This window comes from Coptis chinensis, chromosome 4, assembly GCF_015680905.1.
Source record: "Coptis chinensis isolate HL-2020 chromosome 4, ASM1568090v1, whole genome shotgun sequence".
Lineage (NCBI taxonomy): Eukaryota > Viridiplantae > Streptophyta > Magnoliopsida > Ranunculales > Ranunculaceae > Coptis > Coptis chinensis.
The window spans coordinates 13,703,080-13,721,426 of NC_141459.1; the positions used below are offsets into that span (position 1 = coordinate 13,703,080).

Genomic DNA, 18,347 nt, shown 5'->3' on the forward strand with positions numbered 1-18,347 from the left:
TCCTCATTCTCGAGCAATTTCTCTCTCTCTCTCCTTCCCTCCTTCATTCTCAACCAAACCCAACTCTCTTTCTCCCCACCACAAACCCATTTTTTCCTCTCTCTTCTCCACCTCTGCTCACGCCCCCACTGCTTGCAGTTATCTAGTACATAACTACCGCAAATCTCTGTTTGTTAAGAAGTTGGGCTTTAAATAATGAATCAAGTTAATGGACCTGGCTATAGAAAATTTGCCAGTAATAGAAACAAACCCAGCCCATGCCTCAAAACGCCCACTTTCATTGCCTTTTACTGATTTAACGGTTAACCAATCAAAGCCCACCTGACTCCAGTCCGGCTACAGTTAACTCCTTTTTCCCTTCTATCCACTCCAACAGTCCAACGTACATGCAAGTCAGGACCTTTTTAGAGTTACTTTAAATTGTGTTCATTAACTTTTTCGTAACGAGTATTAGTATATGTAGACTCTAAAAAAGCATCACTTTAACTAACTTAACAATGCACGGAACAAAAAAAGTTCTCTCATGCTTAGTTTAATGTTTTGGAATTAACTATGTGATAAGAAAAGAATAATAATGATATTCTTTGAAATGGGGTACAGTTTTTGAGTACCCTTTTCAATTGGGTCTCTTTTTGTTCCAGCAGAAGATTGTCTCTTTTTTTGTGTAGCACTGGTTGTTAGTGCTTCTGAATCCTGCATTTCAACATGGAAGTTATTATCTGTAAATGGGTGCATGCACTTCTTCTCTGTTGTTACCTTTTTTCTTTTGTAGCAGACTCAGGTAATCTCCATAACCCATACTTTTTTCATGCTTAATTGGGTATATGTTTCTTTACTTATAATGTTGTTAAATAAAATGTAGTGGAGATGTTGAATGGTGGGGGAAAAGTTAGAGGTGTGAACTTAGGAGGATGGTTGGTTGTGGAAGGATGGATAAAACCTTCTTTATTTGATGGCATTCCAAATGGTGATATGCTTGTAAGCGTGGCCTTGCAATTGCACCTACTTGTGAAAAGCATTTTTTTTTTTTTTTTGCAATTTTGTTAATTAGTTCATTTTGAGAGTAAAAATGCAGGATGGTACACAAGTTCAGTTCAAATCAGTTACATTGCAGAAGTATGTAGCTGCAGAGAATGGAGGAGGTCTGAATGTGAGTGTGGACAGAGAAGCTCCTTCTTCGTGGGAAACGTTCAGGGTAAGGTATAGAGTATGTTAAGTGTTCATCTTATGTGGAATTTTCCATTGTTTATTTTCAGTGAAATCAATATACCTGTGTTTTTTGTTCATATAGATAATAGATTAACTGAATGGAATATGCGTTGAGTTGTAAATAGGCATTTCACGCGGAATAGCTTTTACAAACACACATTTCTATCAAATCATTATTTTCTTAGATTTGCTTTCTTTTATGTTTTCTTAGTACAATATCTTGAGTAACATCAAACTTCCAAGAAGGTAAATGTCTATATTCACGTTCAGATTAAGTAGATTGCTTGCGTTAAAGGTTGATATCAGATTTTACTTTCTAAGGTTTTAAAACTAGTTTAGATACCCAATGTTGTTGAGTAGAGTCTGTGATAATGGTTGAACGTGTTGCTGAAGATTAGTAGCTCTGTTGTTACAGTTGTGGAGAGTCTCTGAAGCAGAATTTCAGTTTCGAACCTCTGGTGGGCAGTTTTTATCATGTGATGGTCAAGGGAGCTCTGTCTCTGCAATGGCTGAATCGCCATCTACAACAGAAACATTTTACGTTGAAAGAAATAACATTAACAGCAGAGTTCACATTAGGCTTCTAAGTGGTTCCTATGTGCAGGTATGATTATTTTAGTTTGATAACTTACAATTTAAACGAAATACGATGTATACATTTCGAGCGACTATGAGAATGTTCAATTGGTGGCATAGTGGTTGCCACTTAGGGGGGGATCAACTTTTCCAAAATCTGCTTTCCTTTTATTGACCTTCTTAGGGTTGGAAGTGATTGTCATTGAAAGACTGTGACCCTTGCTGGACGATTTTGACCTCTACACACACTCAAAGATGGCACTAGGTTTGACTAAACTGTATAAGACAGATGTAATAGCTATGTACTATTCATTTGTTAGGCTTCATCTTCATACCAGCTTAGAGCAGACTATCCAGGGAAGCCGGGATGGGATGATAACATGGCCACGTTTGAAATGATCATTGTGTCAAATAACTTGCATGGAGACTACCAGCTAGCAAATGGGTATGGACACGACAAAGCAGCAGAAGTTCTCAAGGTATTCTCATTAAAGCATTTGGCATTCTCTATATTTCAAGGAAATGTGAAAGAAGAGGAGAGGAAGAGATCATCAAGGCCTTTGCTATACATTCTTTTCTTTTGGTTTTAATATCGCAATTACAGAAGTGAATTGCATAATGTACCTCTAGTTAGTAAATAATAAATAAATGGAGACCTTCTATGCTCCCCTCAATTCGGTGCATACTGCATTGAATACTTACCAATTCTCAACTTGGACAATAAGTTCCCCGACTAGAAACCATCTTGCAATGGAAAATGGGCATATGTAGTTGCTTATATGGAACACAATGAAGTAGCACTTTTATATCTTTTTTCATGCTGGATTAGATAGTCACAAACTCACGATGGTAATGACAACTGTTGCAAAATAATGTTTGTATACCGTACCATCATTTTTTCCATCATAAATTATTTGTGTACTGATTTCCAAACAAAGCATAAATCCTGTACCATACTATGTTACTACAGGTTACCTTGATTTTGTTTGATGGCAGAGAGGGTTGTTCTTGTTTAAAGGATCCAACTGTGCCATTGATTAAAGCAAAAGATTGGATGATCTGATCATCATTTTCATTTTCATTTTCTTTTCCTGAGACCATTGTCGTTAATTAATGCAAGTGAAGGACTTCATGTATTGATGCGTCCTAGTTCCTATACCATTGCACAAAACCGATTCTCCCATCAAACTCAGTTATACTCTACCTTCTTAAAACTGCAGAGACATAGAAGCACCTTTATTACAGCAGAAGATTTCAATTTTCTGTCGAACCATGGGATAAATGCTGTGAGAATTCCTGTTGGCTGGTGGATTTCCCTGGATCCTAATCCGCCAGCTCCTTTTATTGGGGGAACCTTGGCAGCTCTTGATAATGCATTCTTATGGGCGCAGTGGGTCTTGTTTCATCTTTGATGTATATTAGTTTCTGACGTTTGTGGTTTAATCTGTCTAGAGTGATTAACCTCTACCCCCTGACATGCATTGCAGGGACTATAACATAAAATGCATAATTGATCTCCATGCTGCTCCTGGCTCCCAAAATGGAATGGAGCATAGTGCCAGTAAAGATGGCTCTACAGACTGGCCCACATCATCAGAGCATATATCACAAAGCCTTGATGCTATAAATTTCTTAGCTTCGAGGTAATGTATATTATGTATATTATACTATTAGACCCTGTCTAATGACAAAGTATATCACACTTTACCATAGTGATAACTCTTGCTTCCTGCTAGCCTGGTACATATACGGCTATACTACCACTTCGACACACTTTTAAACTAGCCAGAATGAGTATGCCCTCTTAGTTCCACAGTACTGATGAGCACTTTTATTTATTTATTTTTATTGGCAAGCCTGTTTTAAATGAGATCATTAACTCTTTGATGCTGGCGGGGTTCGAGCCCCAGACCTCTGGTATCATCACCCAAAGGTTTTAACAACTTTGCTAGTTGGCACCTACATGAGCACTTTTATTGTACTATAAGAAACCCCTGAATTACGAGTGATCAATGTTGAGATGTTTAGTATAGTCCGACATGGGAGATTTAAACTTTTGCAGTATACTGTAAACCTAGTCCGACATGGGCCTCTCGGTTTTGAGTTGGATTCTCCATAGGACTTTTTAAGTAGTTCTACACTTTGTTGTGATTCAGTTAGTAACTTTCTCTAATCTTAGTCCAACCCATTATGGACTTGTGGTAGATAATATCAATCTAAACTAGCACCAAGGACTGTGAAATGACTAGATGTGATACCTTTCAGGTACGCAAAACATCCAGCTTTTTTGGGAATTGAACTTTTAAATGAGCCCTCTGATTCTGAAGTTCCACTAAATGTCTTAGTTTCATACTATTCGAAGGGCTACCAAATTGTGCGGAAATACTCATCCACTGCGTATGTCATAATCTGTCAGAGAATTGGCAATGCAGATCCAATGGAGCTTTTCCAAGCCAACATTGGCTCTTCAAACATTGTGGTGGATTTACATTACTACAACCTCTTTGATAATTTCTTCGTTAACTTGAGCGTTATAGAGAATATTGAGTACATATACAAGAGAAGACAATCCCAATTACAGTCCCTGAACAGGGCAAATGGCCCACTTCTCTTTATTGGTAAGTATATGTTGTCCTTGTTGCTTTGGATAGAAACTTACTTTTGTTAATAGTTTTCCAACATTTTATGTTTGGTATGAGGGTGTATGGAGTTGTTGTGATTTGCGAACTGGATGGAATACAGGTGAATGGGTGAACGAGATGAGCTTGACAAATGCGTCCCAGTTTGATTATCAGGACTTTGGGAGGTCTCAGTTAGAGGTTTATAGTGAAGCTTCATTTGGATGGGCATACTGGACACTCAAGAATGATAGAAAACACTGGGATTTTGAGTGGAACATTCAGAATGGCTACCTCCAGCTGGGTAAATGTCTAAGCTCGTCTTTGTCTCTCTCAAGTGTTTATGATAGAAATATATAATTTTAAATGTGTAATGTTCTTTGATGCAGGTGATTCTCCAAACAAAAACATTCCTAGCATTGTCCAGTTGCTTGCATTGTCATGTTGGATGTTATCAGTTGCATCAGATAGTGTGACTTGGAGGTAGATTGTTGATGGACTCATAAATGAACTCAGATGTATGGGGCTCCTTTTGTTCTTCCTAGATCACCCATCATACACCAACTGATCCTTTTGTTCTTCCCCTCAAATTGCTATAATACAGGAACAAGACAGATAAAAGAAGAGAAGGGGGGAGGGAGGGATTGTGTGGAACATTGGAGCTCCTGTACAACATTTATTCTTGATGCAATAAGAAAAGAATAATCTACTCTGTAATTTCCTTGTATGGTGGTCATTTTATCTACTTTTTATCTTATGGGTAGCATATGCCAAATTGTATAGTCTGTTTCTTCTGTTTCTTTTGGAAACAGGTTGCACACTAGAATATCAAGCCTTGGATGAATGAGATTCTCTTTTTGCAGATCATGATAGTCCGGGGACACAGGATTTCTGTTGAACAGAAGAACTCAGGTTGCAAGGGAATATGTAATATGGCCGCATATATATCCCGAATTAGGTAACTTTCTGCCAACCGCACTCAACTTAAAAAAAATTGGGGACTCAACATCATATATTCGAAAAGTTTTATTTACAACTTTAATAATTTATTTCTTCCTTGCCTAAATACCATATGATTATAAGCTGATTAAATTGTGCGTAAGTTTGCATGAATGCTTAACATGTTTACAATCCAACACACTTTTGGTGTCCACTTGAAGGGAACGACAAAAGGAATAAACCACAGCACATGCACAAACATACCAAATTGTAATTAGATGCACTCGACAATAGCAATACTTGCAAATGCTCCTGTTTTGATTTTGAATATATTCATTTTTGCTGGTTAGTGACTTAGCGACCTCTTATTTTACATCCAACTAAAACAGTAGAGGTAAGTTGAACTCAAGGTTAACCTCCATTGAAAGTGAAGCCGAGTGTAGTCTAAAATGTTCAATCGTATTACTTGTTGAACATGGAAGTTTTCAACAGCTTGAATTACGCTGGAAAAAAATGCGAATACGATTTGAGACGTATTTCCAACATGAGAGTTGGCAGAGAAAAAAAAAAAGCAAAACAAATGACGGTGGTGATGGGTGGACTGCACTCATTTAGTACGGAGAAAGAAGATGCTGAGTTCTTGACCAGTGCTTCCATCAGGACTAACTAAGTGGAAGGATTCTGAATTAGATGATCGTGAGACTCGTTCAAAATTTGCTCGTAGATACATAAGTTCATCATCACAATTTAGAGTCTTCCCATTAATAACACCAGTGCCCACATAAACACTACGCATCAGTCTCAACACTTCCATGTCTGCATGCATAGGCCTACGTTTGATTGCAGAACCCACTTTCTTACCATTGCAGTACATGGTCCAAACTGGCACGGACAGTAGTGAAGAATAGGATGAATTATCGGGTTCGTACTTGCATTCAAGTGCAATACGAAGAACTTCACTTTTCATTTCTTTAGCAAGGATAGCAGTGTGAACTGGGAGTTCAAGAAGCAGAACAGGTATGGTGTTACTGGAATCGGATTGAATGCAGAAGCTAACTTTTCCTCGGCGGTAGCCAAAGATAGTGCCTGTGACAGTGGTGGTGGTGGTGGTAGAAATCAAGGTACGACGAGGATAGTGATAGTAGTTATTGAAGTAATTTCTTTCCAACTCTACCTCTTGCTCACCCAAGTAGTAACAAGTGCAAGTTGGAATGAGAAACTCAATGAGGGAGCGGAGAAGCCTCCATGACCGTACTTGTTTCTGGCAGTCTATGGTGGTCACACCCTCAACAATGTGTGTCGCACCACCATTGGTATACGACATGGTCATGGAGAAGATTTGTAGGGGGTGTGTGGAGGGTGGTTAGCAGCTTTGGAGTCTTTGAGAGGGTGCTAATTGGGTTAAGCGATTTGGAGATTTATATAGAGTGAAAAGAGAGGAATCCTCATAATTGAATTCTCAAAAGAAATATATTTCTCCTAAAAAAGGGAATGAAATGATACCATAATATTAAAAAACCTGTGCAAAGTGATTTGTGTTCCTATAATGGAAAACAAAAGCAGCTATTGTTATTTGTATGTGGGGACTACGTGAACCCAACAAGAATTTTTGATGATTAATGTCTGCAAAAGTCTTGTTGGTGGCCGGTCTTTAACGTAGCAGCATATTGTATTGAAGTGCTAGCTCAGGCTACTGGAACCTCTTGCTCCAATTCCTTGCGATTTCCCATGTTTGCTCGAGGAAGTAACTTTTTCTGAATGAGACCGGAGAACCGGAGATTTTAGTAGTGCTTATTGGCTTATGAATGATATCAATGAGAATATTCTCTATCATAGAAATATTCCTGCCTCAAGGCTAGGAAACTATTTTTCAGCTCGTATGAGAATTTTCTCATTCCTAAAGGCAAAAAGAAAATAAAAGTACGTCGTGCTCTCAACAAAATTCTCTGAAACAAATGTAGTTTTGCCAATTTGCCATGTAAATCTGAAGATGCTATCACACAGGTGACACAGCCTTGGTCCTATATGTGCCCCACTTTGTGTCCAAGACTTCGTATTAAATTAGTACCATAAAAAGTTGGAACAAATAGAAAAGCATTCAGTGAAAAGCTACATGTAGCCAATACGTATTATAATGGAGTATCAATACAGTTAGTTCTAATCATTGGACACAAACGATAACCATTTACAACTGTGCAAGTAATATTTAAACAGAATCTCTGCACTTTTTCTATATGGACCATTTCTGCCAGAAAATGTAGAGTCAGAGAAGATCCAACTGGGAGGCAGAAAAGTACTATTAGATTTCTACATATAATTTTGAGCGAATCAAGCAACAGAATGTGTTTGTTGAAAAGGGAAAACAAATGGGAGTTGTAGAGAAAGGTGTAGCAAAACTTTATAAGAACAAACAAAAGAGAGCTGTTTCGGTAAGTCTTCCTTCTCCTACTTGTATACTGTCTTGTTATTTTGATGAATATTTCTAACACAGACCACAAGAATGAAGAAGCTGCTTTTCTTTTCTTTTTTCAAATGAAGGGAAAGGAGAAGTGAGCATTATATGAAATTATGAATACTTGGATATTGGTGGATGACCAGGGTTGTCGTAGCGTTGTATATCGCAAGAAATATTGTGAAGTTAGCATCTTTTAATCCTAATAATCTATCTATTACTGGTGGAAACACAATATATCTGTATTGAATGTACTAGGCATTTGACGGCCGTACAGAGAGGCGAGGAACCGTCATTGGAGAGACACAACATTCTCCATGACCATGACAAGTTGACAACTAGTCCTGTTTTGACATTCTAGACCATCTCTTTTTTTGACATTCTAGAACATCTAGTATCTACTGCAGAATTCCAACAAGATTAATAGTGTGGACAGCTTTGGTTATGTATAAATTAATTCCCAAAGAACATGCAAATTAAAGGTACTCTATTTTAAAATATAAACAAAATTATCTGTGTATTAGTGTATACCAGTATACCACGTGTGTTTAAGCTAAAAAAAAAAAGTATACCACGTGTCGGGGTGTGATTAGTGAGAGTGCTTACTTTAAAGTGCAAATAGTAGGTTACATAATTACATTTGTTTGTGAGTTTGCTCCTGTTTGTTGTTACTATATCTCAAGGGCACATCCCTTGTGCGGAGGGGGAGACAGATTATGGTGCGCCATCTCACCCTTTGGCACATATTGAACAGTGAGCTGCTATATATGTAACTTCACACTTGGAGAAATCCTACTATTTGTGGACTATTGCGTATTGTCGTTAGTGGGAAAAATCTTTATGCAAAGCTTTTGGGGACCTCCATTCATTCCATGGTACTATTTCAGGCAGCGAAGGCCCAACAGTGGCCCTGAGTAAGTTCCAGGACACAAGGTGCATATGAAGACAAGTCTCTCGTCATTTTCCAAGAATCCTATCCAGAAAATTTTAGTAACGAGTAACGACACAGACATACAGATATAAGCCTGTTTGGGCTGAGGTAAGATCTAGAATACGCCCAACTAAGTACTAAATCTAAGCCCAACACAGATATAAAGCTATAAGCCTATAACTATGTTCACCCAAGCTCAAATACTACAGGGTACAGACTCAATATGAGCTAAGCCGGTTTATGTGAAATCCGGTCAGGTTAAGTAATTAATTGGATTCGTTGCGTGTATATCTTTGATCCATGCAACGAAGAAACTCCAAATAGGGTCCATCTAATGCAATTGAGCTACAGTTTTGTGTTTTGTTTTGTTTTTTTTCTTTTCTAACGTGACGGGACATTTTCTTATTTTGCTACCGTATTTGAGCTTTCAAAGTAGTCTTCTTTGGTTTTGCAATAGTGGAGAATTTAATTATTGACCATCATTATCAATGATAAACCCTTCATTACAAATTTATAACTACCAACCAATATCACGTTATATTAAAAAAGATCTTTTAGTTTAGTTTGTTTGTTGAACTTAATCAACTTATATAGTATAAGAGTATTTCCAATGAAAGTCACTTTGAGGGGAAATAACAATTTGTCATTTTTATGAGCCAAAAATAATAGACCAATGCAAAGGTGATAATAAGAGTGGTTTTTCACTAAGTAACAATGAGAATAACACTTGTTATGGAGATTCACTAAGTAACAATGAAGATAGCACTTGTTACGGAGATAGCTGTTGAGTTGTGAACTTCAGACGAAACTTTTTATTCTGTCATTTTTTTTTTTTTTTTTTTTTTTTTCGGATAAAATGTTTTATTCTGTCTTGTGATTTTTTATTTTTTCGGATGTCATGTTTCAGTCGGTCTGACGTGTTTTTTTTCAATATTTTTTACATTCACACAAAATAAAACATTCTATTAGAATTTGCATTTGGCAACCCGTAGTAGTTTATCACCAAGAAAGTAACTGAGGGGAAATAATCTTATGTAGTTGTTGAGGTAACAAGTTGTTATTTGCATTGGAAATAGTGTAAGAGTGTAAAAATCTACCTCCCCATAGGCTCCACGTAGGTGCCATCAACCATAATAATTTGAATTATTCACTAATTATAAGGTTTTGTACAAGTTTGCCGAATTATTCACTTAATTATAAGGTTTGGCGAATAAAATGACATTTGTATTATTTTTCATTATTTGCATTGGAAATAGTGTAAGAGTGTAAAAAAAGATTATTGTAAAATTTCCCCAATAATTGGCTCCACGTAGGTGCCATCAACCGAGCGGTGAGGAACGAGCAAAGCGAAAAAATGAGACAACGAGTTGAAGAGTCGCCGCACCGATTTGAAGATGAAAGAGATAGAGAAACTTCTAAATTAGTTTTTTGAGAATTGGGATTATGAAGATGTGAGAGAGAGATGAGGGAAAAGATGAAGGCTCGAGCAGAAGAAGAAAGGTTTTCTAACATATATTTTTTTGGCAGACGACGGGACATATATTTCGGCGACAAACAATTTATTTTTTTCATCCCACCGCAAGGGTTACTTGCTATCCCTCGTTCCATAAAAAGTTTGGAAAAAACTATAAAAAAAAGGGAAAAATAGAGGAAAGGAGAGAGAGAGCTAAAGAAAAGGAGGAAGGCGACGAGTCCATAGTTGGCGGTGGGAAAACAGTTCATTTTTCTAGATTACCTCTTCAACAAGTTCCTTAAGTTGTTTTCTACGTGGCAAGTTTTATTGGCTTGTATCATACACTAAAGCGTAACACACTGTGTTACTCTATAATTTCCCATACAATATTAACATTGAAGGGGTGTCACAAAAGGGATCACTCCTTATCTATAGTTTGGGACTTGGACTTGAGAGGAAGTTGAAGAACCGAAGAACTAAAGAAGCTTCTTTCTTCTGGGACTAGCTGGAGAAGCGAAGTTCCATTCAATTTTTTTAGTCATTCAATGAATGGATTGACGGTTAACAACACTTACAGAACAAGTCAATTGGTTTCGAATAGAAATTGGCTTCACTCTGATATTCTTCAAAATGTTCTACCTACTTAAAAAAGCCCGCACGAGAGACTGTCATTCAATCATATTCATTTCGTCTGCCTACTTCACACGGCTTAGACAAATCCTCTGATAAAGGTTACTCTTAAATATATTGATATTACGATCAACTCATGTTATTGGAGATAATTATGCCACGTAATTTTGTTATAGAAAATTTTAAAGAGGCCTGTGTAAACATCTTAAGTTTGCGGACTTGACAGATATTTGCAAATAGGCATTTGATAAAGACACACAGGAATGTAAATATGGTCATTGGTGTCCTAAAGGCTAAAACATACGCAATATAAGGGGCCATGCCGTGCCGCCCCACATGGTCATGCGACCAGAGTTTTTTCAAATCTTCAGAGTGCCCCCCCCCCTCTATGGGAAATGAAGAACGTCCCTGTTAAGTGTTAAATCCATTCAGAGTGGGACAATACGCCCAAGCTAGGTAGTGCAACCAAAAAAGTCATCATTGTTGTTTATATGGGGTGTCTAATAGCATTCTCCTTTTGTAGATAAATAGTATTAAACTTAAATAATATGCTATATTCGAAATCCAATCTAGCAAAAAGTGTAATTGATCAGTATCGGAACCAAAAAAACAATATCGGAACGAGGTAATAATGAATATTATTATTATTATTTTTGCTAACCGGGTGTCCAGGCTAGTTTATGCGCATCTCGACTAATCTCGGAACTCTGGTTGGAAATTTAACCGGGTACTGCTTCGGCAGTGACTTTGAGGGGAATCGAACTAGTGACCATTGGAAAGCAAACCCAAAGAATAATGAATATTAGATTCGCATTCCGATTCGCAGTCCACCATGGCCCCAGATCAATTAACAGGCCAGGTTGACATTACAGAAGCCAGCTGAAACAGAGATTTGTTAAAGCACAATGTCAAAATGTGAACATTGTCTCATTATTATTGAAAGGGAAAATTGAATTCAGTTGGAATGAAACAAGAAGTAACGTGTCCCAGAAATAAGGCTTCCAGGATAGGATGTTTGTTATGATGTATCCCTTTATCTGGACGACATAGCGGTTCACCACTTCACCTTGTGTACATAATTAATATAGGCAGCAAAAGCGACCCCACTGGAGCAAACGTGAGATCACAGAAACTATTTTCTTCAGGCCTTTGGGTGCTTGACCATTGTTCGTCGTATGAAACCATTAATAGAGCATGTAACCTATTTTGTTACAATCTAGTTTTCCATTTGAACTTTTGTGAAATTTGGCCAGTGTTCTTGTAAATTCATCGTTGTACCAATTATATCAGTTACACGCTGAGATATAGCCAATTAGCCATTGCTTATCTTTTACTGGTATTCATCAGACCATTCTTCAAAGGTGCAGTCAAAGAAACCAGTAAAGCAGTAATTATGATTTTGTTTTACTGCTAACATTATTAAGTGGTGAATGGCGAAACTCGTTGAAAAACTGTGTCACTTTGGAATGATCTTGTTAGATAGACGAAGTCATAGCGTCATACTCTCATACTAGCTACTGGCCGCATCACCACTTCACCAGATTCATTCTTAATTCATGTGACTGCGTAGTAAAAAGAGCGTTAAAAAATTGAAAATAAGAAATGAGTCCGTATTCAAAGAGGGTAACTGCACAAGGCAACTTGTGCAGGCGCCACTCAATTATATTAGATTTTCATTGGGATTTAGATTAGATAACGTGTGATTAACACCATTTTCTCTTTCGTTACCAAAAATATAGTTGTAAAAATTGTTTATTTAGGTAACTAAGTCTAACTAAATCCACAAGAGAGAGAACCTTGTAATTCAGTCGGACTATATCTAAACTCCTTCGCTATACTGCTACCACTTGTGATGAACAAATTTTTTTTTTTTTTTTCAAGTGCTAGCAAAACTTCATTGCTGGAGTGGACCTCCCAAATTTGTCACAAAACTTCACCGACAAACCATATTGAAGTATACAACCAGGTACTACAATTGAATGTAAAATGGAGGAAAGGAACACCATAGTACCCACATTTCTGCAAACCTAATTACGCATTAACTTATCTTTAACCCATAGAATGCAACAAAAAAAAACAAAAAATCATTTGACACCCTTGATGCACATGCTGCCTTGAAAAAGCTTCTCAAACTGAATCGACCACCTCTTACCTATTCTCAACAGCTAATATAACTTCTCTATTCTCAAAAGTTTCAGGTGTATCTTGTCACAGGTTGTCCCCTTCGGCATCTGCTCGAAGTGCAGGCTCAATACTTTCAAGATCAACAACTTGAATGAAGTTGCCCAAACCAGTCTATTACTTGTTGAATTTTGGGAGCAAACTCCTCAGCCTCCTTCTCCGGCAGAGATATCCGAGTGGTTTCAGCTAAATGGGCTACATCAGGAGGGAGCAGAAAAGTAACACGTTCTCGATTTATTTAGATTTAGTTACCCAAATAAATGATTTTGACAGTCATATTTTTGGTAACATAAGAGAAAACGGTGTTAATCACTCGTTATCTAATCTAAATTCCAATGAAAATCTAATGTGATTGAGTGCGCCACACAAGTTACCTTGGGCGATTACTCTCTCTGAATCCGGACTCAAAAAAAATTTAAGTCTCAAAGAGAATAACACAAGGCAAAATATTTGGAACAAAGGAAAACAAGTACATTTTGTCATAGAAAACAATCATTTGTATATTAGTAGAGAGTGATGACTAGAATAATGTGAGAATCATCTTGTTGCCGAACTTCCAAATCTGTCATCATTAGATGCAAATAATTGTCCATTTTATTGGTAAATTATCGACAATTGTTTGTTACTAAAATGTGATAATATAGATCTCAAAATAAGGAAAAGTTCGATCAGTTCAATTGCCACTAGAGTTGGACATGGTACGTGTTTTAATTCGAATCCGACCATATCCAAATCTATTTTACAGGATAGATATGGTTTATATGTTTGTGACTAGAATCCGCCCGAACCCAAACTATTTTAACAAGATTCATATTTTGATGCCTAAAAATTAATTTATATCGTTAATTTATATATAAAAATCATTACAATAGTATATATTTTGATGTATTTTAATAGATATGGATATTCTAAATCCAACTCGAATCCGGATAGATCCTAATATGGTAAAGAATTCTGAGTGAGAATCCAATCCGAACTGCTCCATTTCCATCCCTAATTGCCACCAGTAATTCTAAAATTGAATCAGATTCAGAAAAACACAAAACAACCAGAGCTATTTCAGTGGACCATTGAGTCATTGACAAATATAAAAAAGAGATTCCATAAAGCTGTGAAGTTTGAATACATTCAATACATTCAATAGATTAATATATCTATTCTTAATTTTCTTAAGCTATTTCGTTGTTAGCTTCTAATAAACTCATTTGGAATTTAAGTTAAATAAACTTTAAAGCCAAAATAAGAATATATTAAAGAACCTGTGCGGCATGGTCAAACGGAACGAAGTCAACAGAGAATTGGCCTTCCAATAATTTTTTTTGGGTAAAGTGTCTTCTTAGAAATAACACGTTGAAAAACAAATAAAATTAGTGAGATAAACTCTTGTGTCTTGAGTGTGCATATTTTACAAGATTTATTGTGTCGAACACATAATATTCGATTATTCGTAGATTATTATCACAATCATTTTGAAATGGAAGTGGTTGGATTTGTACTAATCAACCTTTTTATTTTCTAGACATTGTTGACTTAGTTAGCATTTTTAATCCATAATTTAAGGCTTCCACTAATAACTTTTAAGAACATATTTATTTGCGTTAAATATTACAATTCTTTTACGTAAGTACATTTATAGTGTGTATTTAAATTGTTAGTCTTGACGTCTTGTATGAATGACACTCGATCTCACTCTAACCATCAATTTATGTTTGCAGTTTTAATAAACAACATTACATCAATTAGTTCAGTAAATATTTAATTACATTGAATCTTCCAAACAACCTTTATGATAGTTATCTACCTTTAAGAAAGAGAATAGTTTTAAAGACATATATTTACAAAAATAAAAAACACCATTTTAATATTTTTCACAAAAAAATTATTCAAATCGCAAATTTTTATCTCCATCAAATGTGATCAACAAATTAAGAATTATGGACCGTTTATTTTCACAGTAGTTGATACGATATTTGGCAAGGTTAGAAATTTCTAAATACTCTTATTTCTTGTGACAATGTTCAAAATTGTTTAGGAGATCATATCTACAAAAAAATTAAACCTAATCTAAAACTTAGAAGTGTCATAATAAAAAAAAATTAATTACATTATATATATATGTCTCTAGAATTGTGGCTTTATGAAATGCATCCATAATATATGGTCTTGGTTATTAAGTTATTTAGTAAGGTGGTATCCTCTATTGTTTTGTGTGTAGTTAGGCAGAAGGACTAAAGTATCACTGAATATATATATATATATATATATATATATATATATATATATATATATATATATATATATATATATATATATATATATATATATATATATATATATCGGTTGTTAAGATACTTGATATATTGATATATATTGATTGATATATACGATATATTTGATATAGATGGTTGATTTTGATTGATTTTTATTAATATATCAATGATATTTTTGATATAATCGATGATATTTATGATATTTTTTTATATTTCAACATACAAAATAAAATTTTGACCAGTCAACAAAAAAAAAATATATATTCATTGATTGCATGATATATTAATTTTTTGGTTGTCAAATATATCGCCCTGACATCAAGTTGGTTAGGCAATAAAAAATGATACCATACTTGATTCTTAGTCTCCTAAAGCATCTTTAAGTCTATAGAGTTACCAACTTACTAAGTTGTCAATTGAAATATAAGCAAATCTTCTCAATGGTAATGAACATGCAATCCAAATACATTGTAGGCTTACGGACTAGTTTTGCTCTTCTCAAAAAATATGAAAGTTGTAATAAAAACGACTAAATCATTTGGTCAATTAGAACTTAGAAGTTCATAACATATCCTAAAATCAATTTAAAATCAGATGATTATAAGAAATTTGAATAAGAAATACTTTGAGTAACATATAAAAATATAAAAAATTATCAGTAAATCCAATAAATATGAAATTACGTACACTTGTACTTGAACAGTTGAACATCCCAGTGTAGACGCTCAGTGCTTACATCAGTAAAGTAAATGTAATGAAGAAGCTTCCTAATACGCCGGACTGGACCACTCCTACCTATAAACCCTTAGTCTTGAAGCCCACGAAATCGGCAGATTCTCTCCCTCTTCTCAAACTCATCATTTTTCAGCTCCTTCCCTTTTCTTCTAATAAACCCAAAACTCTCCGAAGCGTATGACCTGACATTTCACTCCTCTTTGTTCTCCATTTCATGTCGATAAATAAAAGCAATAAGCAGTTCCGCTTTATCAATTATCAAATTCTCCAACTTCTTTCAATTTTGAAATATGCTACTGCACAAAATAACAATTCACCTCCAAGCCCCTCGAATCCATATGGCCTCCCCGCGAATTTCAACCCATCTATGGCAATCATCATCATCGTATTAATCAGTGCTTTCTTCTTCATGGGATTCTTCTCAATATACATCCGTCAATGCGCTGGCGAACGCCAAACCGGCGGTACCGTTCGTACAGCGACAGGAAACGCGGGACGATCGAGACGGGCCGCGCGAGGACTCGAACCTTCTGTAATTGAAAAGTTTCCAACATTCATGTACTCAGTAGTGAAAGGTCTAAAAATTGGCAAAGGTGCTCTCGAGTGTGCAGTTTGTTTAAATGAATTCGAAGATGATGAAACGCTTAGATTGTTACCGAAATGTGATCATGTCTTTCATCCTGAATGTATTGATGCTTGGTTAGCTTCACATACTACTTGTCCAGTTTGTCGTGCTAATCTCACACCTGATTCAAATCATCCAGAAGCAGATGGTAATGAAGTCACAGAAGCACAAAATCAAGATTCCGAAAGCGACTCCGATATAGAGAATCAATCACACCATTCAATTACAATACTAGATAATCAAACCAGAGAAAATTCATCTGCCCCAGAAGTAATCAACCCATTGCAAATCCCATTCCAGAACCGTCCAGGAAGATCAGGATCAAGAAGGCCTCAAATATCAGGAAAATTTCCTCGATCTCATTCGACTGGGCATTCATTAATTCAACCGGGTGAGAATATGGAGAGGTTTACTTTAAGATTACCAGAAGACATACGGAAGAAAATTGTGAATGGAAAACTGAATAGGACTACAAGTTTGGTTAGTTTTCCAGCTAGGTATGGAACCGGGGGAAGTAGCAGACGAGGTTATAGAGGTGGAAGTATTGGGGAAGGAAGTAGTAGAGGGAAATATAATCGATTTTGGAGATTGGACTCGAAAGCTAAGTCTGATCGATGGGTGTTTTCAATGGCGCCTCCGTTTATTTCGAGAGGTGGTTCTGTTAGAAGAGATGACGGAGAAGGTTCGGTGAAGGAAGGAAATGGGAAGAGCTTTTTGACGTCTGTTAAGTCTGTTAAGTCGCCGTTTGATTGTCTTGCTGTTAAAGTTGACGGAGAAATGTCTTCGTCTTCTCGGCCACCTGTTTGACTGGTCACTGGTTAGCTACTTAGCTTTAGTTGACTTGAATTGTTCATATATAAATTATATTTCTTTTTTTATTATTTATGTAGATTTTTTTGATGTATAATGTGAAACACCTGCTTGGACCCTTGGACACGGCGTGAATGTGGATTGAAATTTTGAGTTTTTGACTACTGGGTTATTTCATGTTGGATTTCCAGCTACCCCCACGTTGGTGATTTTTGTTCTATACTAGTCTGACTAGACTTGTCAGACTAGTATACTGTTTGTTTTCTTTCAATTATTGATCTCACGCATTAATTTGTTGTTGTTTCTTGTTTGTAATCCCTAAAAACTTGTTTACCTAAAATTTGTTTATTTGTGGAAAGCATAGTATAAAATATCAGGATATAGGTATTTATCGATATTCAATTTTTAGATATATATTGTGGATATATATATATTTTTTTGAAGATATTTGATATTGTTTCACATGTAAATATTATAGATATATCTAAAATATCAAAAAATGTCATAGATATTATAGATATTTATTGATATGTTATGATATATTATTTATATTTATTTAAAATATAATAGTAAAAATTAAATAAAATTGTTATATATACCAAATATTCTCAAATATCACAAATATCACCAAATATTACAAAATATCATCAATATTTATAATTATATATATCTCCAAATATCACGATATATCAAAATATTTTGTAGTATGGTGGAAAAAGTAAATATAGAATTTTAGCTTAAGACGTTGAGGGCATGAATACTATCACGACTCACTCGTGAGTAAAAAAAATAAACATTGGCAGTTGTATTTGGAGAGCTAGATAAGGATGCCGAATGCAGCAAAGCCGCCTGGGGTTGTGGTTAATTATTGAGGGCCTATCACTGGTACCACATGTGGCAGCATTTGGACTATGCACA

The 18,347-nt window shown here is 35.7% G+C and overlaps 3 protein-coding genes across 3 annotated transcripts; 2 read left to right on the top strand and 1 right to left on the bottom strand.

Moving 5' to 3' along the window:
- The first annotated feature begins 305 nt into the window (after positions 1-305).
- Positions 306-5,169, top strand: LOC147502017 (putative glucan 1,3-beta-glucosidase A). Its single transcript, XM_086606982.1, has 10 exons — positions 306-781; positions 863-978; positions 1,076-1,195; positions 1,625-1,813; positions 2,106-2,264; positions 3,006-3,175; positions 3,273-3,428; positions 4,051-4,403; positions 4,528-4,707; positions 4,793-5,169. The coding sequence occupies exons 1-10, from the start codon at positions 706-708 to the stop codon at positions 4,888-4,890; spliced, it is 1,617 nt and encodes a 538-aa protein (XP_086463108.1). The 5' UTR covers positions 306-705; the 3' UTR covers positions 4,891-5,169.
- Positions 5,170-5,309: 140 nt separating this feature from the next.
- LOC147502018 (protein MIZU-KUSSEI 1-like) lies at positions 5,310-6,685 on the bottom strand. Its single transcript, XM_086606984.1, has one exon. The coding sequence runs from the start codon at positions 6,670-6,672 to the stop codon at positions 5,950-5,952; it is 723 nt and encodes a 240-aa protein (XP_086463110.1). The 5' UTR covers positions 6,673-6,685; the 3' UTR covers positions 5,310-5,949.
- Positions 6,686-15,896: 9,211 nt separating this feature from the next.
- On the top strand, positions 15,897-17,587 carry LOC147502019 (E3 ubiquitin-protein ligase ATL31-like). Its single transcript, XM_086606983.1, has one exon. The coding sequence runs from the start codon at positions 16,209-16,211 to the stop codon at positions 17,424-17,426; it is 1,218 nt and encodes a 405-aa protein (XP_086463109.1). The 5' UTR covers positions 15,897-16,208; the 3' UTR covers positions 17,427-17,587.
- The last annotated feature ends 760 nt before the right edge of the window (positions 17,588-18,347 follow it).

Excerpts from the sequence above, each read along its gene's own strand:
- LOC147502017 (XM_086606982.1), top strand. The coding sequence starts at position 706 with ATGGAAGTTATTATCTGTAAATGGGTGCATGCACTTCTTCTCTGTTGT. Across the intron at positions 1,196-1,624 it reads CTTCGTGGGAAACGTTCAGG|TTGTGGAGAGTCTCTGAAGC; the intron begins GTAAGGTATAGA and ends CTGTTGTTACAG. Across the intron at positions 4,708-4,792 it reads GAATGGCTACCTCCAGCTGG|GTGATTCTCCAAACAAAAAC; the intron begins GTAAATGTCTAA and ends TCTTTGATGCAG.
- LOC147502018 (XM_086606984.1), bottom strand. The coding sequence starts at position 6,672 with ATGACCATGTCGTATACCAATGGTGGTGCGACACACATTGTTGAGGGT.
- LOC147502019 (XM_086606983.1), top strand. The coding sequence starts at position 16,209 with ATGTCGATAAATAAAAGCAATAAGCAGTTCCGCTTTATCAATTATCAA.